The sequence below is a fragment of the Mus caroli genome, unplaced genomic scaffold (assembly GCF_978045245.1).
Source record: "Mus caroli unplaced genomic scaffold, Mus_caroli_1 scaffold_15, whole genome shotgun sequence".
In the NCBI taxonomy this organism is placed as follows: domain Eukaryota; kingdom Metazoa; phylum Chordata; class Mammalia; order Rodentia; family Muridae; genus Mus; species Mus caroli.
This window is the reverse complement of record NW_028227270.1, coordinates 23,015,801-23,042,721: the sequence shown is the minus strand read 5'-3', so window position 1 is coordinate 23,042,721 and position 26,921 is coordinate 23,015,801. Positions and strand designations below refer to the sequence as shown.

The 26,921-nt window shown below is 44.8% G+C and overlaps 1 protein-coding gene across 1 annotated transcript in view; it reads left to right on the top strand.

The window, feature by feature from the left end:
• The first annotated feature begins 373 nt into the window (after positions 1-373).
• Positions 374-26,921, top strand: part of LOC147000868 (low-density lipoprotein receptor class A domain-containing protein 1-like) — a 32,145-nt gene continuing 5,597 nt past the window's right edge. The window contains exons 1-5 of the mRNA XM_085830892.1: positions 374-470; positions 4,205-4,290; positions 7,882-7,945; positions 22,766-22,888; positions 26,497-26,640. Coding sequence (XP_085687018.1) covers positions 398-470; positions 4,205-4,290; positions 7,882-7,945; positions 22,766-22,888; positions 26,497-26,640 — 490 coding nt within the window. The 5' untranslated portion in view covers positions 374-397. The remainder of the gene's footprint in view (positions 471-4,204; positions 4,291-7,881; positions 7,946-22,765; positions 22,889-26,496; positions 26,641-26,921) is intronic.

Here is a 26,921-nt window from a genome sequence, read left to right as displayed (position 1 = left end):
TGCCCTCTTCTGGTCTCCAACAGCACTAGGGCGCGCGCGCGCGCGCGCGCGCGTGTGTGTGTGTGTGTATGTGTGTGTGTAGGCAAAATACCATGCACATAAATTAAAAAATATTTTTTAACCTCTGATGTGACTTGTAATTTCACTCAGTCTGTGACCTTTAACAAATATATTGAATCAGATTCTGTTTTTCCAGATAGTCCTCTGGGGGCCTTTGTTCCATATGACATTAAAAGAACATGTCACCATGACTTGTTAAGACTTTGAGCAAAGCATGGCTGAAGTTAAGGAAATCACCCTGGTAATTAATCTCCCTTCTTTCATCAGCTGTGGGGTATAAACTAATACAGGTGCCTTCAAGTGTTGGTGACAACGCTTGTCTTACATCACCCTGCTTATGAGACTGAACAGTGGGTTCCGAGTCACCTCAGAAAAAGAAGTGGCAAACTGGAGATCGGCAGGAATAAAAGGTTAAGGTTTTAATATGCTTGATCTTTATAAAAATAAATACCCAGGCTCTTAAGGAAAATGCACTGGGTGGTTTGAACCGTGCGGCTATAAGGATTTTCAAAGTTTATAACCTGAAAATTTCCTTAGAATGTCAGTTAGCCTCCCAGGTGGATAAGATTTTGTTGAAATGCTTTAAATTCTGTTTTAGCAAAAACTGTTCATATGTTCTTAAACTGTTGATGGAAAGGTGGGTGGGTGGGTGGGTGGATGGGTGGGTGGGTAGATAAATAGATACATAGATACATAGACAGATACATAGATTCATACGTACATAAATACATAAGATAGCTGCTTTTTTAGGTTATACCATTGAGTGTGTACATACCTAGTCAGAGATAAGGAATCCACTCATATCTCCTAAAATATTTGCAGTGTGAAAAATAAAATGTTTATAAATCTGATAATTTGAAAAAATACTTTAAATTTTCTGCACAAATTCTGGCTACTGTTAAGTCATAAGCATTTTTTGAAATATCTTTTTTTTGGTGGCAAGTCTTCTCAAATTATCTGCCTACTGACAGTCTCAAAAGTTCACCTTCTTACTAATAAAATTCCAAATGCTATCCATAACTTCTTCCATTTTTATTGCTTATAAATTTTCATAATGTATGTATATTTGTTTTATAACAGAAAGTAGCAGTAGCCAGGCCTAGAGTCCTAGAGCTGTTACCTCAGCTCATTGGGAGGCTGAGGCAGGAGAATTGCAAGAAAAATGCATCCTGGGCTCCAGTGTGAGTTCAAGTCCAGCCCAACAGCTTAGTGAGATCTTGTCCCAAAAGAAAGAGGAAGAAAATGGCTGAGTTTACAACTAGGTGGTGGGATGCTTGCCCAACGTGTGTAAGGCCCTAAATGAAATCTCTAATCCTGTAAATGAGGAGAATGTAACAATAGAGAGATGAAGGGGACTGTGACATGAGGGAAAGGCTCATAGGTGTGCATTTGAGGAGGAGGAGGAGGATCCAAAGAGGATGGAGTAAGTGTTCACAGTGAGCTTCAGAGCGTTGTTGTGTCGTGTGCAGATTTTCCTCTGAGGGGAGTAAAGCTCATCACGTTGACGTGTAAGCTAAGATGCTGACTATGTGCAGAAAGGGTATTACCCAGGCTGGAGAGATGCTCAGTGGTCAAGAGCACAGCTGCTCGTGCAGAGGACCCAGGTCAGGTGACTCACACCCACCTGTAACTCCAGTCCCAGGGGATCCAATCCTCTCCTCTGACCTCCACAGGCACTAGCAAGTCTGTGGTGCATGTACATACACGCAAGGTACGCGTATATAACAAATAAGAGAAACATGTAAAAATAACATAGAAGTTAGAGAGATGACTCAGAGTTTAAGAGCAGGCGTTGGTCTGGCAGAAGACCCAGATCCTTTCCCAGAACCCACAGTGGTCTGTAAATCCAGTCCCGAGGGAGCCAACACCCTCTTATGACCTCTGAGAGCTCTAGACACATATCTGAAGCACATACATCCATGCAGGCAAAACTCTCATACACATAAAGTATTAAACATAAACATACAAAATTATTCTTATAAAAGATATGATTCATCTGTCATGTTTCTGCACCCATGACTGGAATCAAGGAATGTTGTACTATATCAGTGATCCCATGACTTACTGAATTGAAACTGGGATCAGATTAAAATGTGGTTATTAATCTGGGACAAGCCGGGCAGTGGTGGCGCACGCCTTTAATCCCAGCACTTGGGAGGCAGAGGCAGGCAGATTTCTGAGTTCGAGGCCAGCCTGGGCTACAGAGTGAGTTCCAGGATAGCCAGAGTTACACAGGGAAACCCTGTCTTGAAAAATCAAAAAAAAAAAAAAAAATTCTGGGACAGACTTTTACAGTTTCATCTCCTGCTGAGTTCTCTTAGTAAAACGAGCACAGTTGGTCCTCTGTGTGTACCGGTCTGAATTCACAGACTCACTCAACTACTAGAAATAACCGAAATAATCAAAATTGCCTCTGCATTGAATGGGCACAGACTTTTTTTCCCCACAGATCCCCCACCCCCAGTACAGATGAGCAACTACTTAAGCATCCTTCATTCTGCATTATCTAGAGATGACAAAGTATACGGGAAGATGTGGATAAATTATACAAAAACACTGGCAGCCGTTACACAAAAGACTTGAGCATCTGTCCATTTGGGTATCATCTTCAAGGGTTCCTGGATTCAGTCACAGGAGGCGCTATGCCAAAAACATCATGATGTGTTTATTCTCCAAAGGGACAAATTCACTTGTGTTACTGTGCGAGCACATAGCATCTGAAGCAATTAGACGCTTCTATACTTTCCCTCACTCCACCCAGTGGGGACAGCTTGTATTGAGATATCTTACATCTCCCAGAATCCACCTGTGAAAAGCGTCGGAAGTACCTTTATGGTGCTCAGGCCATCTGTTCCTCGTCTCTTTCCCATAAAGGTTTATGAGACTCCTCTAAAGATCATTAATTCTTCACCATGCATCCATTAGACCATGCTAGAGACCAGGCTGGCCCTGAAGAAACTGTGCGGTCGACAGCAATGACCCCACATGAATCGGCTTCCCAGGTGATCTCCCCTGACCCTAAAAGATCATATGTTAACCGGTGTGGGGGTTCCTCAAACATTAGTCCTTCTGCTGTGGGAGCGTCTCATTATTGACCAATAGAAGCCTTGGGAGAACCAAACTAAGGACCATAGAGTGGTGGGCACAAGTTCCATCCCAAAGGGAACTGGTTTCCAGCCTGGGATTCACAGTGAAGTTCTCCGGAGAGGGCTGAAGATGCTGCCTCCCAGTTCCCATGTTACCTACAGGCGATCTAATCTAACTAACATGGCCTGCCCTTGGCGAGCCTGATATAATCACAAGGGAGATCAATTGTTATAGGGGCAACTAACTGACAGATGGGAGTGGTACAGTCCTAACTACACTTGCCCCTCCCATCACCACCAGGTTCAAAAACAAAAACACCCAGTGATTTGTCCTTGGTGTCTGGCCTGTCGGTACCTGTTATAATTATTTTGAGGGGCTGGTGAGATGGCTCAGTGGGTAAGGGCACCCGATTGCTCTTCCGAAGGTCCAGAGTTCAAATCCCAGCAACCACATGGTGGCTCACAACCATCCGTAACGAGATCTGGCTCCCTCTTCTGGAGTGTCTGAAGACAGCTACAGTGTACTTACATATAATCAATAAATAAATCTTTAAAAAAAAAATTATTTTGAAAATTCTCCTCTCGCAGTCTAAGTGGAAAGAAAGAATTTTTTAAAGATTATATATATATATATATATATATATATACATATATACATATATGTGTGTGTGTGTGTGTATATATATATATATATATATATATATATATATATATATACTGTCGCTGTCTTCAGACACACCAGACGTGTGCATCAGATCCTATTACAGATGGTTGTAAGCCACCATGAGGTTGCTGGGAATTGAACTCAGGACCTCTGGAAGAGCAGCCAGTGCTCTTAATCACTGAGCCATCTCTCCAGCCCAAGATACAGAATTTCAAAGCATCAATCGTGCCTTTTGTGAATTAGTAGTGCGCTGTTGGCTATGGCTGCGCATTCTCTCTTAAGAAGTCTAAAAGGCAGAGCTCACCTCGTTTACCATCTGAGGGGTCCTGAACATGGAGCACACCGGTTTGTACCAGTGAAGGCTCAAGAGCTTGCTTGCTGTTTTCTTTCCTAGGGGTTCCTAGAACAGGGAGCAGTGTTCACCAAAGCCCTGGCCTTCCAGGATTCATGGCTGCTCACAGGGTTCATCCTCAAGGCCAGGTAACACCTCCAGTGTACACGACCTCCAGTGTACACGACCTCCAGTGTACACGACCTCCAGTGTACACGACCTCCAGTGTACACGACCTCCAGTGTACACGACCTCCAGTGTACATGCCCGTTATGAAATACCCTCTTCCTGGGGTGTCCCCGTTGTTTGCCACTGAGATGGGGAGTGATAATGAGGCCATTCATTGGTGGCCTTGGCTTTATGAGACCCAGCTTCTGAGCCCCTCAATTGTTTGGGGGAATGATTGTTAAGAATGTAACAGCCCACCTACCCGCTGAGTCAGAGTTTAGCATCACGGACTTCTCTGGAGAATAAGCAGCCCTCTCTGACATGCTAGGTCCTAGATCACTCACCTTTATTCACGAAAACTCCAAACAGAAACAACCCAATTAGTTTTTAAGGTTGTATTTTATTTTACTTGTGTGTGTGTGAGAGTGCAGGTTGCCGGGGAGACCAGAGGAGAGTATTTGATCCCCTGAAATTAGAGCTATAGGCAGTTGTGAGCCACTCCATGTGGCTGCTGGGAGCCAAACGCCAGTCATCTGCAAAAGCAGCACTGAAGCGTGTCCCCAGCCTTGACAACCCTCCATTGGTTACCTCTACTGGAGGAGTAGGGGTCTGTAAACCTCTCTAGGTGAGCAAGTAGCCACCCCACCACCACCCCCAAGGACCTCAATGAGCCAGGTTCTGCCCACTCTATAGGCCAGAACTGCTGGACCCATCACCTCCAGATGCAGGTACCAAGCTCCACCCTACAGAGTAAAAAGCCCAAGCTCAGGGTTTGAAATCTCACGAATCCTCACCCTGGAAAGCTCTGCCCCCCACGAACCCCATATGAAGCCTGGTTCCCATTCAACTCTTTGCCGCTTCTCTCCCAAGCAGAGGCAGCCACGCTTCTGTGTTTTTTAACAATGAATCTCTTGTATGAGGTTTGTTGTACAGTGTGACTTTGTGGTTGCTATTCCTTGGCTCCCAACTGCCAGGATACCTTTCCCATCAGAGCTCGCTTCCAAGGAGTCTATGTACTGGAAAGGAGTGTGGCGGTACCCTCTAGATATTGGAACTACTCCAAATCTTGCCTTGAGTAATGATTACATGAAAATGTCTGCAAAGTCAATCAGTCATGCTGTATATATCATGTTCCTATGTTTTTCCTGTAGATATTTAAGATAAAAAATCTTAAAGTATACATAGGAAGTCATCCCCCATCACAACTAAACCCAGAGAGCATGAACACCTTTGTGGTAGGGTTGCTTCTTGTGTGGAGGATTCTTTCTGGGGTGCTACAGTGGAGTAAGAGTGAGGCAGTATTAATGTAACTGTTGGTGATCTTCCTGTGGCAAAGGCAAGGAAATGAATTAGTGTCCAGTGTTGCTCTGAGGAGCCAGTGGACTCGCACCATGTGGGTGGACCATACATAATCTAGTAACTCGCCTGCTGATAGATATTTGGGTTATTTCTTATAGATTTTATCATTCCTCAAATATTGTAAGGATGCAATTATGTTTGCTTTGCTGAGTTCTTTCATTTTGTTTTGTCTTGGTGGGACTCCTTGAGCACCTGCAATGTCACATGTAGCATACAGACACACATGTATACACATATATATATATTTTAAATCTTTAAAAATATATACTATGCTCCAAGCAGGAAAGTGGTACATTCTAACAGGTCTTTTTGCATCTCCATTTCCCAAGAATTGGGAGCCAAGAATTCTGGGGCTCTTCTATGGTCTCTCTCTGCTAGCCTCTCTTGCAGCTAGATAGAAAGTATGTGATCTAGGCTTAAGTAGTCAGGCATACCAGGATCTGAGTTTTTAAATGTAAGGTTTTGGTCCAAAGCACTGAGAACCATGGAATTAATGGCAGTGACTACAGCAAGTCCAGCCTTGGGAGCAGAAGATGGCACTCTAGATGTGGTCCTGACCAGTAGGTTTGGGGCCATGGCTTTATGGAAACCGGTTTCCTGTTCTGGGTCTTCCTCCAACCCACTACCATAGAATGCCTGGTAATTCTGTGAACCCTCAACACATTTAAAAAAAAAAGATTTACTTATATTGTTTTTAATTATGTATACATGTTAGGGTATGCACACACTCTTGGGGTGCCCAACAGAAGCTGGGGAAGGTCTCCATGAAGCCAAAGTTACAGGCATCTGTGGGCTGCCCAAGGTGGGTGCTAGGAACTGAGGGGGCCTTGGCATGAGTGCACGCTCTTAACCAGTGAGCATTTCTCTAGCTCAGTTTTTCAGTTTCTTCTCTGTTTACTCAGAGTTGTTTCTGCTGATGGGAATGTTGACAGTTAAAGATATAAGGAAAGTGTTCCTCTCACAGACTATGTGTCCTACTTGACCTCTGAGGGTCACGAGTCCGTAATGAAGACAGCTCCTACAGTCTTGACCACATTCGCTCTCCCTTCCGGCTCACCTTTCCTCCTCCTTTACCACTTTCCTGCTTGGGGCATAGTATATATTTTTAAAGATTTAAAAAAATATATATGTGTATACATGTGTATACTCACATCTCTCACTAGTTCTGTTGTGTCAGAAAACATCCATGAGCCCCCCCAAAAACGTCAAGAAGTTGATTTTGATGTAATCGTATTAGGGTCTCTTTATTAAGTTTGAGCTTGGGCTCCCCGCCAACCCTGACACAACAGGAAGGTGGAGCCCTGAACCTAGTTTTAGGCAAGCGTTTATAAAGGCAAGATGGGGTATCTAACCTGGTACACATCTGATCAGGCCATTATGGCCTTTAACATAATTGGCTGGTGTTGGGAACCAAATTATAAACTTAACTTTTGATTTTTTTTAATTGGTGGTTGTTAGGAAGTGAAGTGTCAGGGGTGGGCTTGTAACCTGGGGGTATAGATTTGTTGGGAGGTAACCTGGAAACTGGTGTTAGACATTGACCTGTTAGTTAACTTGAGTTTGACCTTAGGTCAGGTTCTCTAAGATGAAGTCTCAGCATCCCCCTAACCCCACCCTGAGAGGAGCCCTTCCCCAAGCAGCACAGCTCCTGTCAAAGGCCCTGGGTCAACCTACTTTTCCTCAGAACTGAGGATTAACTTCAGAGCCTCATGCGTGGGAGGCAGGCACTCTACTACCAAAGCGCAACCTTGGGCCTCCATTTTCCTAATTCTAGAACCCCTTAAATACTAGGAAATAGGTTGCTTTTGGAACTACATGATATTCTTTCTGGAAAAATATATGTCCAGATGCTTGCTGGCACTTTTCCAGCTGAGCCCAACCCCTCCTCCCTGAGACCTGGGACCCTACTAAGGTTTTTTTTTTTTTTTTCTTCTCTGTCATCTTCACCCTCCTCATGACATTTCCTTCCACAATTCCCTAAGCTTCTACTGAGCATCTTCTAAGGATGAAAAAAAAAATTGATAGAGTCTTCACACACACACACACACACACACACACACACACACACACACACACACACACCAGCAGCAGCAGCAGCAGCAGCAGCAGCAGCAGCAGCAGCAGCAGCAGCCTCACTTAGAGGCCTACGTATTCCAGCCTGCTCATTAGTATTGTGGTCTTCTGTGTGGTCAAGGTGGTGCCCTCTCTTCCAGGCGACAGGAATATCTTTTCTTCCTACTGCATCAGATGTGCCTTCGGATCAGCATCGTAAAAAAGGTAACATTTCTGTTTTTATTTTTTTAAAAAACTTTATGTGTGTGAGTGTTTTGCCTGCATGTATGTCTGTGTACCATGGAGACCAGAAATGGGCATTAGATCTCCTAGGACTTAGAGTCCTGGAGTCATGGAGGGCTGTGAGTGGCCATGTGGGTGCTGGGAATGGAAGCCTGATCTTCTAGAAGAGCAGTCAGCACTCCTAACTTCCTCCTCCTCCTCCTCCTCCTCCTCTTCAAAAATAACTGGAAGAGCCTTGCCAGGTAGGCATCATTCAGTCCTGTCTTGGGAGCTGTCCAATAACAACTTTTCCCCACTGGGGCTAGTGGCTCAAAGCGCCCCCCCCCCCCAATTAGTATGGGCTACGCTGGAACTTGTTGGAATCCTTCTCTGGAGAACAAGGACAAGCGTGCTTCCTACATAGCACCCAAGGACCAAAGCTCACACACATAGTGTCACAGCCTTATCCCCTGCAGCCATCCCAGTAGTCAACTTCCTATAAATGTCAAAATTCACATACTGACACATGCACATAACACATGGGACAGCTTCATTAAAAATAGTTTTTACTTGTTTGTTTGGAATTTATTATGTAGACCAGGCCAGCCTTGATTTACAGAGATCTGCCTTCCTCAACCACCCAAGAGCTGGGATTAAAGATATGTGCCACCATGATAGATTTTAACTAGGTTATTGTCTTAGGGTTTTATAGCTGTGAACAGACAAGGCAGCTCTTATAAGAACAACATTTAGTTGGAGCTGGCTTATAGGTTCAGAGATTCAGTCCATTATCATTAAGGCGGGAGCATGGCTCTGTCCAGGCAGGCATGGTGCAGGAGTTGCTGAGAGTTCTACATCTTTATCTGAAGGATGCTAGGAGAAGATTGGCTTCCAGGAAGCTAGAATGAGGGTCTTAAAGCCCACGCACACAATGACACACCTACTCCAACAAGGCTACACCTCTTAATAGTGCCACTTCCTGTAACAAGCTTATGCAAACCACTACAGTTATCAACATACTTGAACACATGTTTTATCTCCAGGTAAGATATAGTTAAGCATTTTAATTTTGCCTCATAACTTATAAATAGGTCAAACCATTAACAAAACAATAAAATTCACATTTCCCCCCAAAGGAGATCAGTTTGAATGATCTGTACCTAAGCAAGTTTTCACAGGATCAGAATAGATTTTCTGCACCTCTGGGTACTAAGATCTTACCAACTTACAATCCTTTAGGGAAGATGTGGTCAGGCCCTGGGACAGTCATTCCATGTCTTGCCCATCAAGAGGAAGACATTGGAGGAAGTCCCAGCTGTTGCCCTACTAAGCTGGAACCCTACTTCATCTGCTATGCCAGATCTGGGTTCACTGTCCCCAAGGTACAAGCTTCCTTTCATCTTTAACTGAAGATCATTTTGTCATCTATATTTCCCAGAAGGGAAAAGAAAAGAGGATAATGGGAATACCCACTGGCCTCAGAGCCTGCCCTGTTCACAGGAAGAAGGCAGTTGTGTGCTCTTCCTGTGAAGGGGGGGCTTCCCACTTGTCACCTTGTGCTACAGTGACAGTCCACCAGCATGGCGTGTCAGGAGGATCTAGCAATTCACAATGGACCTTAAAGGAAAGAATCGGGCTTTTGTCTACTATAACAGTTATGTAAATTAAATAGTCTATAATGTTTTTTATTCATTATACCCTACTTCAACAAGCCAGTATTACATCTCCCCTCCCCCTTTAACCTCTGAAATCAGGAGTAAGCTCTGAATGCAGGGTCAGGTTGCTGGCATCACACAGAGACTGTCCACCAGGTAGCAGTCAATGTGTAGGGATAGGACATTTCCACTGGCAGCTGTAAGGACCAGGAAGTCAGCCAACCCTTTCTCTCTCAGCAGACTGAAGCTGGATGGCTGTGTGGGTTATATGGTGAGTTTTAGCTTGGGTTACAATGTAAGAACCCATCAAAGAGAGAGAGCAAGGGGGCGGGGGGGAGAGAGAGAGAGAGAGAGAGAAGACAGAGGGAGAGGCTAAGATAGAGGCAAAGAAGAAGGAAAGAGAGAGGGAGCCCTTTTGATTTAATAAAATATGGTTGCCCCACATCTGCAGATTCAATCAACAGCACATTTAAAATACTTGAGAAAAACTGCATCTGTATTGAACATCCACAGAACGTTTTTCTTTGCATTTACTCTTTAAATAAGCTAATATAGTAGCTGTTTACCCAGTGGTTAAATTGTGTACAGTATCTCACGATAATGACTACCATGAGATAAAGTATACAGCAAGATATGTGAAAACACTTGAAAAATCCACATATCTCTAAGTCTGCAAAAATCCAGGGACCAATCCCAACAGGCCAAGTGACCATCATACCTAATGACCGGCTTCAAGCTAAACAAGAGTTGATTTTGACTCATTGGCTAAGAGCATATACTGCTCTTGCAAAGGACCAGAGTTCAGTTCCTAGCACCCAAGTCTGATGGCTCACGGCTGCCTGTATCTCCAGTGCCAGGGGATCCAATGACATCTTCTGGCCTTCACAAGCACCTGCACTCGTGTGTACATACTTCCACACAGATACACATGCGTATATGTAATTTAAAAATAGATCTTTAAAGAGTGAATTTTGAAAAAGTAAATTTTATCTGAAGACCTTAGCTACTTCTTAATACTATCTTCCAAAGTCGTGTGCGGTTGGTATTCTTAAATGTTTATTTTATATGTATGAGGGCTTTGATCGCATGTATGTCTGTGTACTATATGCACTCTAGAACTGGAGTTGTGGACAAATGCGAACTGTTCTATGGGTGCTGGGAATCAAACCCACACCTTCTGCAAGAACAAGTGCTTTTAACTACTAAGCTATCTCTCCAGCCCCAAGGATGGCTTGCTTGCTTGCTTGCTTGCTTGCTTGCTTGCTTGCTTCCTTCCTTCCTTCCTTCCTTCCTTCCTTCCTTCCTTCCTTTCTTTCTTTTTCTTTCTTTTTCTTTCTTTCTTTCTTTCTTTCTTTCTTTCTTTCTTTCTTTCTTTCTTTCTTTCTTTCTTTCTTTCTTCCTTCCTTCCTTCCTTCCTTCCTTCCTTATTTGTTTATTTATTTATTTGTTTGTTTATTTATTCATTGCTTTTTCAAGACAGGATTTCTCTGTGTAGCCCTGGCTGTCCTGGAATTCACTCTGTAGACCAGGCTGGCCTTGAACTCTCAGAGATTCACCTTCTCCACCTCCTAAGTGCTGGGATTAAAGGCACGTGTCACTTTAGTCCAAAAGATGATATTTTTAATATCCTTGTAATAATTTAAATATTTCAAAACATAAAATTCAGATTACTGTCCAGTTTGTCTTTGAGTAAATCCAGCATTACCATGCACCGATTGGGGATATTCTTTCAGTGAGGGATAAAAGAAGGTGCATTCTATACACTGTAGGCAAGCAAGGGAGAATATGAGTTAAGCTGTCCCTTGTCTCTTGTCCCAGGAGGGTCCCCATTTCTATTTTGCATGGACTTCTTATGACAGACAACAGAACCATTTCACTTCCTGCAAATTCCCTAAATCTTTTTGGTTTTATTTGTTTGTTTTAAAGATTTATTTATTATGTACAGTGTTCTGCCTATATATATGCTTGCACGCCAGAAGAGGGCACCAGATCTCATTATAGATAGTTGTGAGCCACCATGTGGCTGTAAATTGAACTCAGAACCTCTTGAAGAGCAATCAGTGCTCTTAACCTCTGAGCCATCTCTCCAGCCCCCCACCCCACCCCTAAATCTTCTTGATTAACACAAACTTCTTACATGCCTATGTAAATGCATTTTAATGTTTTACTTATGTGTATATGTGTGAGCTGTGAGTGAGTGTGAAGGTTGTACACATGAGTGCAGGCACCCACAGAGGCCAGAAGAAAGCATCAGACCCCCTGGGGCTGGATTTACAGGTGGTTGTGAGCCACTGTGTGTGCTAGAAACTGAACTAGGATCTTTTGCAAGATTAGCCTGCAGATCCATCTTTCCAGCCTCTAACCTCACCTTTTATAATTTTTTACCTCATTGAAGCCTCAGCTTGTTTTTAAACTTCACTGAATTCTTTCTTTAATTGATTTTATTGTTTGGGGGCAGGCGCTCACTAGATAGCTCAGACTGGCCTTGAACTCAGGATCCTCCTGTCTCTGCCTCTCCAGTGCTAGGACCATAGACATGGACCACCATGCCAATTTCTTTCTTGTTCTCCAAGAGTCCTTTTTGTAAGCATGGCCTCTGCCCACGGCCTGCCCACACATCATCTCCTGTGTGTGTATTTAAATAACCTTCTCCTTTCTTCTATATTTTTGTCTTTCACATTGGACCATCCTCAAAAACATTTTCAAAAAGGAGGCATTTGGGCTGGTGATATAGCTCAGTTTATAGAACACTTGGATAGGATGCAGGTGACGCTGGGTTTGATCCGCAGCACTGCATGCACTGTACATGTTAGCACATGCCTATAATCCCATGTTAGCACATGCCTGTAATCTCAGTGCTTGGGAGAGAGGCAGGACAAGGTCATCCTCAAGACCCTTGCTTAACACAGTGAATTTGAGGCTTGCTTGGGCTGCATGAAACCCTGTCTAAAAATGGAAGGGCGTTAGAACAGCAAGTAAGCCACATCAGTGGTGGTTTGAATGACGTGTCTTCCCAGGCCCAGATGCTTGAATTCTTGGTCCCCAGTTGGTAGCACTGTTTGGGGAGGTTTAGGTGTGGACTTGCTGGAGGAGGTGTGACACTGGGGGTGAACTCTGAGGTTTCTAAGGCACACACCATTCCTAGTTTGCCCTCTGTGGTTGACGGCATGAGCTCTCAGCGTGCTGCTTCAGTCGCCAGGCCTGTCTGCAGCCATGCTTCCCCTGCATGACCATGCTGGAAAGGTAACTGATACATTCTGCCTGGGTGGGACCTCGGGGACATGCAGCTGTTAAAACACGCAGAACTTAATCCATGGGGAAAGGTCCCTTCATCCTTGACCGTGAGGACACATCTGGAGTTGGGAGGTAGACGTTCACGTAGCTTGTTTTCTGCTTTCTGCCTCACCCTCCCTTCCAGCATGTTCCTTCATGCTCTAGAAAACAAGTCTTTCTCTTCTGTGCATGAAGATTAAGTTGCCTGGCAGCCTAGAGAGAGACAAGGCCCTAAATTCCATCTGTTTTTCAGACTCCTAAGCTCTCTCTCTCTCTCTCTCTCTCTCTCTCTCTCTCTCTCTTTCTTTCTTTCTTTCAATTTTTTATTTTATGTATGAGTGCTCTATCTGCATGTCCACTGCATGCCAGAAGAAGGCATCAGAATTCATTATACTTGGTTGAAAGCCACCATGTGGTTGCGAGCCACCATGTGGTTGCTGGGAATTGAACTCAGGACCTCTGGAAGAGCCGCCGGTGCTCTTAGCCACTGAGCCATCCTTCCAGCTCCCTTCCTCCACTTTCAATCACCATGCACCTTAGCCGAAACACCGTGTGTCAGCCACTTTTTCTTACCCATCAATCACGTTTGCTCTCCTCCCACTTGTCCTGGCTAACACCTGAGAGAAAGGGAGCAAATACGTCTTCCTTCTGTCTTCTTAAAACCAAGACTGATTCGCTTTTCCAAAGTTGATCTCCAGAAACTTCTCCATAACAAACAAGCGTGGAAACTCTGAAGCTTATTTACTGTAACCTGAGCTAGCGCACGTCAGCACTTCGAGAACTTTCTTAGTCTGTGGTGTACCTAGAAATTCACAAAAATAAATGTACTTGACTCTGGACAGAAAGTGATTCCCTTCTCTTGCCCCTCAGCCATCTGTCGGTCTGTCCTCGCTGCATAGTTACAAGCACAACTGAAGGTCCCTGGAAAGCCAGGCAGTCTTCAGAGAAGTTAATAAGCCTTGACCCATTCCATGCAGACAGAAGAGGCAACAGTTCAAACGCAGCTGAAATGTCAACGGGACCTGTAAAAGGCTGGTCAGCGACCCCAGAACAAAAATGCTGAGTTTGTGCTAGTCCTGAGCAGCTGAAGACAGAAGTGTATTACAAAGAATTCAAGACAGAGTTCTGGAGCTGAAAGGCTTAGCTTTGATGAGCTGGAAAAGCAAGAGAAAGAATCCTGAGCTATTTCCCAGTTTAGAAAGATTCTGTTTATCCTTTTTCGCTAGAGTTGGAGCCAAATTTGAGTTAGCTCTTAATATTTCTGGCCACTCGAGTCAAAGGTGCATTTCTGGGAACAGCCTGTCACCACAGGCTCCAGGCTGAGACAGGGAGGGGGTGTGTCTGTGAGACAAGCTTTCTCTCCTTTCATCACCTTGACCAGTGACTCCAGAACACTGGCACGCTGCCCTTGTCCTCATCCCAGGGACCCCAAGTCCTCAGCTGTTCACTGTTTACCTGCCTTGCTGTAAGAGACAAGAATCTTAGTGTCAAGCAACCGTTCCTAATAAACATTCCAGCCACATTAAACAGGCAGACAAACAGACTGGTGCACACACCTTTAATTCCAGTGCTAGGAAGTAGAGGCAGGCAGATATCTGGGAATTTAAGGACAGCCTGGTCTACAGAACAGAGCTAGTTTCAAGTAAGCCAGGGCTACATAGTGAGACCCTGCTTACATTAATTAATTAATTGGTTAATTGGTTAATTGATTAATTAAATACAGTTTTGCATGATCCTTGAGAAGATGGAGTCCTTTAATTTGGAAATCCACTTTAGTTATCTATTCATCTGCTCATTTATCTTATGAATGATACCATTTACCTTCATGTAGCCAGATAGTGGTGGTGCACACCTTTAATCCCAGCACACTGGCATTAAAGGCAGAGGCAGTCGGATCTCTGAGTTTGAGGCCAACCTGGTTTATAGAGTGAATAGACCATGACGGCCAGGTCTACCCAGGAAATCCTGTCTTCACAAAACCAATATAAACAAACAAACAAACAAGTAAAGTATTTACATAGAAGATTTATAACACAGTGAAAAGAAACAGAGCTTTAAAATCAAACATCTGAATCAAACTTCCGGTTCTCACGCTGTTTTTAAAGCCATGGTCTCCTCTCTTCAACAATAAAGCGAGGGACCCATCTTGGCAAGGCTGTTTTAGGGATTTGAAATAATGTACGAAAAGTTACTGGCATACAGTACGTACTCAACGGAAGGAGTGTGGTTGTGACCATCTTTCTATTATTATATCACTCTGTTGAGCCAGACAAGCCTAAGTCCAGTTTAGACATTGACCTAAGGGGGGCGTTTTGTCCCTAAGGCTTTGTAGATTGACAGATACTCATTCTCACTAACTTGGGGTTGACTTAGACTGGAGGAGGTCTCAGTCTCTGACAAAGACTTTCTCTTTTAAGCCACCACAGTCAGGCTCACCTGATTCTGTAACTAGGCCCACTTCCTTGGCCTCTGCCTGCACTCTTAGATATTGGTCTATGTGGAGAGACACCATGACCAAGGCAACTTAGGGGAGGGAGGCATGGCACTGGAGCAGAGAGCTTACACCTCATTACAAGCATGAAGCAGAGAGAAAGCTAACTGGGAACAAAAGTCAGTGACAGCCCCAGTGATGCACCTCCTCCAGCAAGGCCACGCCTCCTCCAGCAAGGCCACGCCTCCTCCAGCAAGGCCACGCCTCCTAATCCTTCTCAATTAGTTCCACCCACTAGGGAGCAAACCTGCAAACACATGAGCCTCTGGGGGCCATTCTCATTCATACTGCTACACCTGCTAAGCTCAGTTTCAGCACAAAATCTTACATAAACCGGTTACTGACAATTCACCGGGTGGTCCTATCTGCTGTTTTGCCATGTCATATTGACTGCCCCCCCCCAACTCTGCTTGCTGGCAGCATACACTCAGCTCAGTTCCCAGTTAGCTTTCTCTCTGTAATATGTGGGTGTCTGTCTTTTTACTTACTGTAGTTGTCTTGGAAGAAGCCTTCTTCCTTGTCTTAACAAGAGTTCACAATGACTGTCCCTTTACACCTCTCATCTCCATGTGTCTCTTTCTGACGGGACAATGCCAGTGTCCACAGAGATACAACATGAACTTGATGTCTGTTACAGTGTGGATTTCATTTGTCTCCAAAGGGTCACAGGCTGGGACTTTGTTTCCTGTGGTGGTGGAGCTGAGAGTTTGGGTAGACTTCAGGTCAACTGTGAAGTTCTCAGCACACTCAGGGTTGGTCCATGAGATGGGTTAAGAAAACATGGGTCCTCTGAGCTCTGATAAGAAGAGGAAGTTGCTATAGAAATAAAGGTGATGTCTGAGTGGCCCTGGATTTTTGTTTCAAGATGGGCTCTCTTCCTTTCACATGCACTCCCACTGTTGTGACCTCTGGCTTGTCATGAGGTCCTCATTGGAGCTCGGCCAGTGCTGATGCCATGCCCCTGAACCCCACCCATAGCTAAATGTGTGTGTGTGTGTGTGTGTGTGTGTGTGTGTGTGTGTGTGTGTGTGTATAAGCACACAGTTAGTCTGCCTCCAGCACTTTATTGCAGCAAAGTAAAGTGTACTAACACAAGTCTCCTATGTCAGGGCATGTCATCAGGAGGGTCCAGTTGATTCTTCTGAGGCTGTGAAGCTGAGCCACCACCAACTCACATACCAAGTGGGAAAAATGCCTTTCCTATGAATTGAAGGGGCAGAGCTCACCCCTCAGAAACAGCTGCCTCCATTGCAGACCTCCTACCCACACCTGCCTCAGCATCAGAAAACTGCTGTTCTTTGGCACCCCACTGTCCCCAGTCTCTGTCTCCCTGTAATCCTCCACTCATCATTTAACACACCACACTCCTGGGTTCCCTGGAGTCCTCCCTCTGATTAAAACGGGCCTATCTTGCTCTCCCAGTTCCTCCAGTCTGGCTGACTGACTCACCAACACATCTGACAGCTCTCTCTTTACTGTGAATGACTAAGGGTACCTCCAGGATCAGCTTCTCATACTTACGTGTGCTGTGAACCAGGAGTTTTTTGCTAACGATGAATTTTAGAGCCTTACCCGTCTAATCCTGTTTTCCAGGGGACACTGGGACACTCGTTAAATATGCATTCGTGGGCATTGCCCCTGGATGCTCCAAAGTTGGGTTGAGGCTCTAGAAGTGTAAGCTTTATAAATACCCATCAGGGATGCCAGGGAGTGTTCCCGAAGGCTCAGGTGTGTTAGGAGAAGGGAAGCAGTACAAAAGGAAGAAGGGTGGGGCTGTGTAGCCATTGCTGGAGGTCACCCAGCTTTTCCTTGGCAGACCCAAGTCCAGCAGCAGGCTTCCCCATCCAACAGAGCTTGGTTGTGGAAACCTGACTGGGGCAATGAAAGAATAGAGACACGACAGACACGGGGACAGAAAAGCTGGGGTCTGATGGAGGTGCACCAAAGAGAACATAACCCAGATCGAACGTCAGCACATCTACTATGTACAGCGCAGTGGAAGGGGTTAATTGGTTTCAGTTGGAGGTTCCTATAGGGAAGAAGTCTCAGTTTCTGGGTGTGCACACTGCCAGCATCGGCGCAAGGACCAGAGAAAGGTTATGTCCATTCCCTGAGCCCAAGCCCCAGTGAGTCTGCGTATTGTCCCTTGCCAGCAATACACATTCGCCCAGAGCTTTGTCAGCTCCCCACCATCATGTACCCCACGCTTGGGGAAAGCGGAAGCTCTGATGCTAACATTCTTGCGCCTCGCCTCGTTGGGAACTCTGTATTGAGTCACGCCCCACAGTCTGGTCTTCCACGTTTGAAATAGGATGGTGGTAGGCCTATGGGATTCAGCTTCCCTGATCTTGTTCTGTGTCCCTGCGATGTGAGCTTGAAGTATACCATCACTTTATCCAACTGGTCTCGGGGCCCTTTATGTGTAAAATAAGATAATTCTACTATATTGGAGCCAAAGCTTTTCTCAGAAGGAGCGCTGCCAAGCATATCTGAAGGTGGGCTTGCAGTAAGGGAAAAGTTGGGGCTTATGTGACTGGAGAAATGCCCGCGCTCACTAACGAGGCGCCCTCTAGTGGGAATGACAAGCCAGGTCCCTACCCTGGTTCCTCAAACCCGCGTAATCAACTGGTTACTTCGAGCTCCTGGGAATTATTGTGGGTCCCCAATTGCCACCGTTGCCATCATTTTTAACTTTAATATGTTATTCCAATGCACAAAACCACAAATAGCATGCCTCCAGATGGCTATCTAGGCTGCCTTAGCAAAATACAGCAGACTGCTATTTTGTAATACAAGTTCTAGAGTCCAAGCATCAGCAGATTCAGTGTGTGGTGAGGGGATGTTCCCTGCTTCCAAGACATCTCCTTCTCTCTGCTACCTCCCAGGCATGCTAGCTGGATTTTTAAAAATTCTTTTTTGTAACCCTTTGCAATCTTTTTTTTTTTTTTTTTTTTGGTTTTTCGAGACAGGGTTTCTCTGTATAGCCCTGGCTGTCCTGGAACTCACTCTGTAGACCAGGCTGGCCTCGAACTCAGAAATCTGCCTGCCTCTGCCTCCCAAGTGCTGGGATTAAAGGCGTGTGCCACCACCGCCCGGCTGCAATCTCTCTTTTTTTTTTTAAGTTGTTGTTCTTTTGTTTTGTTTGGGGGGTGTTTTCGGGTTTTTTTGTTGTTGTTGTTGTTTGGTTGGTTTTTTTGGTTTTTTTTTTTTAACGTGTGAGTGCTGCATGTTCACCTGCATGCCACAAGTGGGCATCAGATCCCTTTACATATAGATGATCATGAGCCACCATGTGGGTGCTGGGAATTGAACTCAGAACCTCTGGAAGAACAGCCAGTGCTCTTCACCACCGAGCCATCTCTCCAGCCCCCAAAGTCTAGATTTTTTTTTTTTAATGAACATTGTTCATGAGGATAGAAGAGGCCTTCTAGGTCCATGTTCTCAACCTGTGGGTTGCGACCCCTTTGGAGGGCATGTGATTTTTTCCCACTATGTATCAGATATTTACATTACGATTCATAACAGTAGCAAAAGTGAAGTTATGTTATAGCAATGAAATAATATACAGTTGGGGGTCACCACAACATGAGCTGTATTAAGGAGTTGCAGTGTTAGGAAGGCTGAGAACCACTGCTCTAAAGGATCCTTCTTTGACGGAACACTTTGTCACATACAAATTTTGGAGGTACACAAACGTTCAAACCATGGTAATTGGTATATAATTAGAGAACAAGGTTAAAATCAAACTCCACAAAGCTAATAAATTTGAACATTTTAATGCTCATTTAAACATGAATGGATGGCGCTGTTCTGCAGAAAGGTGCATGGCTACCTTAGAGTTCGTCAGAGAAGGCTAGGTCGTGGCTGACCTTAAACTTTAGCCTGCTTTTATACTGTGAGCTTCAAACTACAACCGGCAATGACTGTGTGTACAGCAAGAATAGACATCTCGGCCTTGTTCACAGACTTTCATGGAGTCATTTGAGTATCACTCTGTGCTAGAACACCATCGTAGCAAACCGAAGTTGTCATCTTGAAGAAAAGCTTCAGAGATGCTGTGTAGTTCATCACCACAAGGAAGGCTAAACTCAATTTGTTTTTTGGACATTTGCCTTCAAGCCTAACTGACTCAAACTGTTAAAGGCTGGGGAAGTGGTCACAGCTCTGTCATTTGTGCCTCCCACTAATGCTGCCACCTCATAGGCTCCCACTGAAAGTAAGGTGGGGTATTTGAACCCATCCATGCCCCTACCCTGGTTACTTGTCACAAAGGCTGGAGATCTACAACCAAAGGCTTTAAAGGTGCTGATCCCGCCTAGCATCTATATTTCCGGGTCTGCCCAGCCTTTGTCCTGGGAGGCTCCTTAACATGCAAAAGAGCTGCTCTTGGAGGCAGCTGACACGGGTGCTCTCTGCTGCCCACTTGAGTCCATAGCTTGGGTTGCATGGGATGCTGCCCAGAGAGCAAATAAGGAAATGCAGTGTAGGCCCAAGACAGAACGCCCTCTTGAGCTCTTGAACTGGGCGTATGAAGCCTTGAAAGTCTGGTGCTAACTAAGCAGAGTTTTGTTGAATCCGATGCTTTTCTGGCTTGGCGTTCATAATTACAGCATTTAAAAGATGGCCTTGGGTGCGAGGATTCAGCGGGGTTCGGGAAGAGAACATTAGAGTTTCTGCCTTTATGCAGTTTGTTTGACCTCATCCTTCTTAAGTTTCTAGTTTGCACAATGTTTTACTGTTTATGTGTGTGTGTGTGTGTGTGTGTGTGTGTGTGTAGGTTAGTATAGGTATATAAGTCATAAATAAATATGAAGTGGAAGAATGCTAATTCTATCTCATTTAGTTATTTTGCTGCTGAAGGGTTAGCTAATCATAAAACCCCAGGGAGTAGTCTGGAAGAGTGTGCTAGTCAGAGTGACAGAATCTACAGAACGAATCACTATAGAAAGAAAGGGGTTGTATTTGAATGACTTACAGGCTACAGTCCAGCTAGTCCAGCAATGGCTGCCCATGAACGGTTCAAGAATCCAGTAACTGTTCGGTCCACAAGCCTGGATGTCTCAGATGGTCTACAGTATACACTGGAAGCAGACTCTAACGCTAGGATAGTTTGTGTGCATATACCTTGCCAGCGAGGTGAGAGCAAACACTACCTTCTTCCATGTCCTTATAGAGGCCGCCGGCAGAAGGTGTGGCCCAGATTAAGGTGGATCCTCCCACTTCAAATATCCAGATTTGAAGTGGCTCTCCCCATTTCAAATGATTTTAATTAAGAAAAAAAATCCCTCACGGGTGTGCCCCATCATTTGGATGAAGTCAAGTTGACAACTAGAAATAGCCATCAAAAGTCCATCCCTTGCCAGCTTGGCACACCGTCATATCTCTCCTTATAACATGCTTAATTTCCAAACAAAAACAATAAGCAGCCCATAATTGCGTCTAACATGATATAACTACCCCGTGTACAATTACAAACATGCTATATATTTAACCAGGTCATAATTATGTCTAAATTCCATCCCTCACTCTCTCCTTCCATCTCTTCTTTCCTTCCTTGACAAGGTCTTCTAGCGGTGTAACCCTGGATGCCCTTCAAACATGTTACCCTCCTGCCTCGGTTCCCCAAGTGTTGAGATTACAGGCAAATATGCCACCATACCCTACTTTGAGGACAGTTTGATGTGGACCAACATAATAATAGCATCACTAAAACATTATGAGATGGTATTGGGTTTTTTCTTTTTTCTTTTGGTTTGGTTTAGTTTGGGTTTTTCATAATTTGGTTGCGTGGTTCTTGAATAGGAACTCTACAGATGGTATCATGTTGCCATGTCAACAGTTTGGGCAGCAGTAAAGGCAACTGTCACAAAAATCTAGAGGATGGAGTTAGAGCCCTGGAAGCCAAGTAGACGTGGAAAGACCAACTCTACAAAAGTGTCCCCTGACTTCCATATACACACCAAGGTGCGCACCCACGAACACACACACACACACACACACACACACACACACACACACACACACACTCTTAAAGGTTGAAGAGCTCTAACTATATGACTGTTTTACAAATTCAAGTACCTAATTCTATGTAAAATTACTACCTAGATGTTGGAGGTAGGGTTTAGCACTGTCAAACACATTCCCTGTGACCAATTACATTCTGTAGGCAAGTCTTTGTACCTCAAGCTTTCTTCAGTGCATCAGATAAGATGCTTAGGACAGACTTTCAGCAGTGATTCTTCAAAGCCATATGGGAGTCTTTGAAAGCCACAGCACCTGCAACAGCTTAGGGAGCAAGGGCTCATGGGTCTGTGATCTAGCCTGGTGAGACTTAAACGTATTTCTCCGAGTGTGGTCTCTGCATTTCTACCACTAGTGACTGGGACACTCGTGGTCTCTGAACTTTCAGCAATATGTTGAATATGCACAGCGTGAGGCAGAGCTGCTAGCACCCAAGTTCTGGTGAACAGTGGCGTACAAAGCATTTTTATTTTTGCTACAGGTCAGATTTGATATAGCAAGAACTAGTGTCTGGGAAGTGTTCCATGAATACATAGCACTTGGTCTCCCATGAACACGTGCTGCATATACCCAAGGGCAAAGGAAGCTAGTTCCGGGCTCAGGAGGTCCCACAGCTGCCTAACCACACTGCTAAGGAAGGTTTAGCCATGCAGGGGTTTAGGAAGTTGGCCAATGGGGTATCTTAGGATCAGGTTATCGAGCATAACTGTCTGCTGAAAGTGGTGCAGCTGTGGTCCTGACTCAACAACCTGAGCCCCCTCACTCTTCTTGGTGACTCAGTTTACCCAGTTAGATGAGGCTCCCTGTCTGTGACTGTTTACTCCAGAAACTGCCAACCCAGTACCAGGGATCCCAGCCTCCCTCTGGTCTGGGTGTAGAACTGCTATCCTCAAGGTCTGCTCATCAAATCTGCCCATCCCTAATCTAGTCCCATGGAGAGTTGGTCCTGCAGATATGGCTTAGAGCTCTGGAGTTCTCATCTCCTTCCGTAGTCTGATGTGGGCAGCCTGAAAACTAGGCTTTGCAAACCATGTCATAGCAGAATTAGCCCCCACTAGCTAGAGTCCAGAAGACATATTTGAGGGCACATACAGGCCCAGACACCTAAGGAGTCACTTCACCTCAGTGGATCCTGTGTTTCTTTAAGCTTCTTGTAGTTTCATCGTCACATCTACCAGAGAGGCCCTCATAGTGTTGGCTTTCCAGAGGGTGGGATAGGAAGCCATAGATAGAAAAGCCACCAGTGTAACTCTGGCTAATGCACATCGAGGGTTCTATTCTAAGAAAGCCATGGGGAACCTTGGCTGGTAAGCACTGTATCTCCTAGGGGCCTCCACTCTGTAATAACATGCTCTCTTTCATGCCTGTGTGTTGCTGTGACAGGTCACAGCTGCCTTCCCACCAGAAAATGTCTTCTGACTTCTTGCGGGGTATTCCTCGTGCTCAGCGTTGTCGCCACTGCGATTGCTGTTGGGATCATCTTCGGGACACCTACAAAACCTGCAAGTATGTGTCAACACACACACACACAGATACACACACACACATACACACACATACATATACATACACACACAGATATACACATACACACACATACACACACACATACATATACATACACACACATACATAAACACACACATACACACACATACTCACAGATACACACAGATACACACATACACACACACATACATATACATACACACATACACACATACATACACATACACACACACACACACACACACACACACATTTACACCAAGTCTGTTTCCAAAATATGTGAATCTACGGTATGGATGGGGAGGGTTTAGCATGTGGCATGTGCCAGTCATTGGTTATTTTGCATATCCTCTCTATCCTCAAGTCCTGCAAGGTATCTGTTGTTAGGACAGACACTTCAGGAAAGGACTTGCCCTGGATCATATAACTATAAAATAAGCAAGACAGCACTGTGACGCAGGTTGAGGTGACTCTGAAGTGTACACAGGATATGGTCTCTACCTTCCAGGAACTTCCACTGTAAATAGGATTTGGATAGCATATAATTAGAGATTAAATTCGAGAGAAATCAGTGAGGACTGGTGATAGGGACGTGGAAATGAATGAGCTAGAACTGGAGTTGAGCCCCAGAGGGATCCCTGAGCTCAGACACAAACGTAAAAGACACAGACTTCATGGAACATCAAACCTGGGGTATATAAGGAAGAAGTATGAAAAATATCACTGATAGGCCAGGTTGGGGGATGGGGAAGGCAGAGGGCCACAAGTTCAAGACCAGCCTGGACTACATAGCAAGACTATCTCAAAACTGATCAAACAAAAAACAAAGAAATATGTGAGGGCACACTTGCTGCCGACATGACCTGAGTTCAGTCCTCGGATCCCACACGGTGAAAGGTGAAGACTAACTCCTGCCTCGAATCATTCTTAGATTTCCACATGAGTACTGTGACTGGCATATGCTCATGTCTGGGGCATGCGCATGCACGCACATACAAACACAAGCACACAAATAAATAAATGTAAACGAATTCAAAACAAAAGTTCATAGCGAGTAGTCAAGAAACAGGTGTTGAATACAAAGTAAGATGTGGTCCAGCCGTATGCAACTGCTGCAATTACACACACACGCACACGCAGCTTTCCCTGCTGAGCTTGCTTCCTCTGCTGTTCATTTGGCTAACTCCTAAGGTGTTTAAGACCAAACTCAAACATCTCTGACCTGACAGTCCCAGCTGCTAGACTCCACACCCAGCACTCTGCTTTCCCAAGTAGTCTAGCCAAGGTCAGCACTTCGGAGACCCTGGAGCCAGCCCATCCTGTAGGATGTGGGACTGTACCGCAGATGGAGACTCTGCCCACACAGACCTCATTAACCCTGTCCTCCCATGAGCATCAGGGTTTAAGGTTCTCTGCATGTTCTTCACTCTGACTTTCTCCTTCATAGGCACTGCCCCAGGTACTAATTCCCCACCACAGAGCCCCATCTCATCCCATCCTGACATCAAATTTTCAGAGGGTCCAACTGATGACAATTCCTTCAGATGACCGGAGCTAACGATTCTTGTCTCAGAAACAACAACGCCAGCACCTGTTGATCAAGAGATATAAACTGTGGCTTTATCCATCTGCCTCTTAATTATTCAAGATGATAACACCCTCATCACTCCAAACCCATTACTTCAATCTCCCCCTACACACACACACACACACACACACACACACTGTGTACCATTCGCCACAGCCATATGGGATTGTGTGGAAATATACAACTATGTTGAGATACAAGTGTCACCAGTATTTCTGTATTCACGTCAATCAATTATTTTTCATAGTACTTCAAGTAGACCCGCTGTATTTTACAGTACCATCATTTGGGAGCCAGGGGCGAAGCTCAGTGGTAAAGTACTTGCCTAGAACATAGGAAGCACTTGGTTTTATCCCCAGCACCTCAAATACGAGTCCTGGTGGCACAATGTGGAGATCACAGTACTCTTGAGGTAAAGGCTGAAGGATCAGAAGTTCAAGGTCATGTTCAGCTACACATCAGTCTGAGTTTAGACCTAAGATATGCTGTCTCAAAATGATCATTCAGCATCGTCGTCTTAATTAGAGGCTAGGTAATAATTTACTGGTAAGTCACTTGCCTAGAATGTGCAAGGGCCTACACAATCCACAGGACCTCCAAGAAAAGAGAGAGAGAGAGAGAAAGAGATAAAAGAGAAAAAGAAAAGAAAAAGAAAAATGAAAAAAGATAAGCAATCTCAATTTAATTTTACTTACAATATGCCCAGGAGGTTGACATAGCAAGTTACCTTTGTTCTTACATCAGTCAAGAAAATAATAGACGGGCTGGTGAGATGACTCAGTGGGTAAGAGCACCTGACTGCTCTTCCAAAGGTCCAGAGTTCAAATCCCAGCAACCACATGGTGGCTCACAACCATCCGTAACGAGATCTGGCGCCCTCTTCTGGAGTGTCTGAAGACAGCTACAGTGTACTTACATATAGTAAATAAATAAATAAATCTTAAAAAAAAAAAAAAAAAGAAAAGAAAATAATAGACAAGACTGTATACTTAACCCATCACAAAGCTCACACCACACCAGGGAGCAGGCCTGTTGACCCCTCATCTGCCTGTTATTACCTCTAAGTCTGGAGTGAGTCAATGCTTGTTCACCAGATTCCAATGGTTTTGATGGAAAAGGAAACCAGTCAAGTTAAGAAGACCTGTGCCTGGAGAGTTCTGGATTGTGTGTATGAAAGAAAGAAAGAAAGAAAGAAAGAAAGAAAGAAAGAAAGAAAGAAAGAAAGAAAGAAAGAAAGAAAGAGAGAGAGAGAGAGAGAGAGAGAGAGAGAGAGAGAGAGAAGAAGAAGAAGAAGAAGAAGAAGAAGAAGAAGAAGAAGAAGAAGAAGAAGAAGAAGAAGAAGAAGAGGAAGAAGAGGAAGAGGAAGAGGAGGAGGAAGAAGAAGAAGAGGAGGAGGAGGAGGAGGAAGAAAGGAAGAGGAAGAAGAAGGAGGAGGAGGGAAGGAAGGAAGGAAGGAAGGAAGAAAGGAAGGAAGGAAGGAAGGAAGGAAGGAAGGAAGGAAGGAAGGAAGGAAGGAAGGAAGGAAGGAAGGAAGGAAGTGTCTTAGTCAGGGTTCCTATTCCTGCACAAACATCATGACCAAGAAGCAAGTAGGGGAGAAAAGGGTTTATTTGGCTTACACTTCCATACTGCTGTTCATCACCAAAGGAAGTCAGGACTGGAACTCTAGTAGGTCAGAAAGCAGGAGCTGATGCAGAGGCCATGGAGAGATGTTCTTTATTGGCTTGCCTCCCCTGGCTTGCTCAGCCTGCTCTCTTATAGAACCCAAGACTACCAGCCCAGAGATGGTCCCACCCACAAGGGGCCTTTCCCCCTTGATCACTAATTGAGAAAATGCCTTACAGCTGGATCTCATGGAGGCATTTCCTCAACTGAAGCTCCTTTCTCTCTGATAACTCCAGCTGTGTCAAGTTGACACAAAACTAGCCAGTACAGGAAGGAAGGAAGAGGAAGAAATAATGGGGATGGTGGCACAAGGCAGAACAGGGCAGGACATCAGCTTTCTTCTGTCTTTCAGGTTGGACATATCACCAATGCAGAACAGCTTCACAGCAACCAGGGTTCCTGTGTGAGGACCGCACAACTTGCTTGCCACCATCTCTGCTTTGTGATGGCAAGACGGACTGCCGTGACGGATGGGATGAAGCTGCTGCCTACTGTGGTGAGGTGGACTAATTATCAAACAAAAGTAAAGACCAGGGTCCAGGGCTAGGCATAGCAGCACATGTGGCCAGGGCTAGGCATAGCCGCACATGCTTTCAATTCCAGAACTTGGGAGGCAGAGGCAGGTGGGTGTCAGCTAGAGCTATACAGTAAGACCCTGGCTTTAAAATAGTAGTAGCAAGCTAAAATTCAGAATTCCCATTTAAATATTTTCATGAATAATTTTTCCATTAGAAATAATTTATTTGGGCCGGGCGTGGTGGCGCACGCCTTTAATCC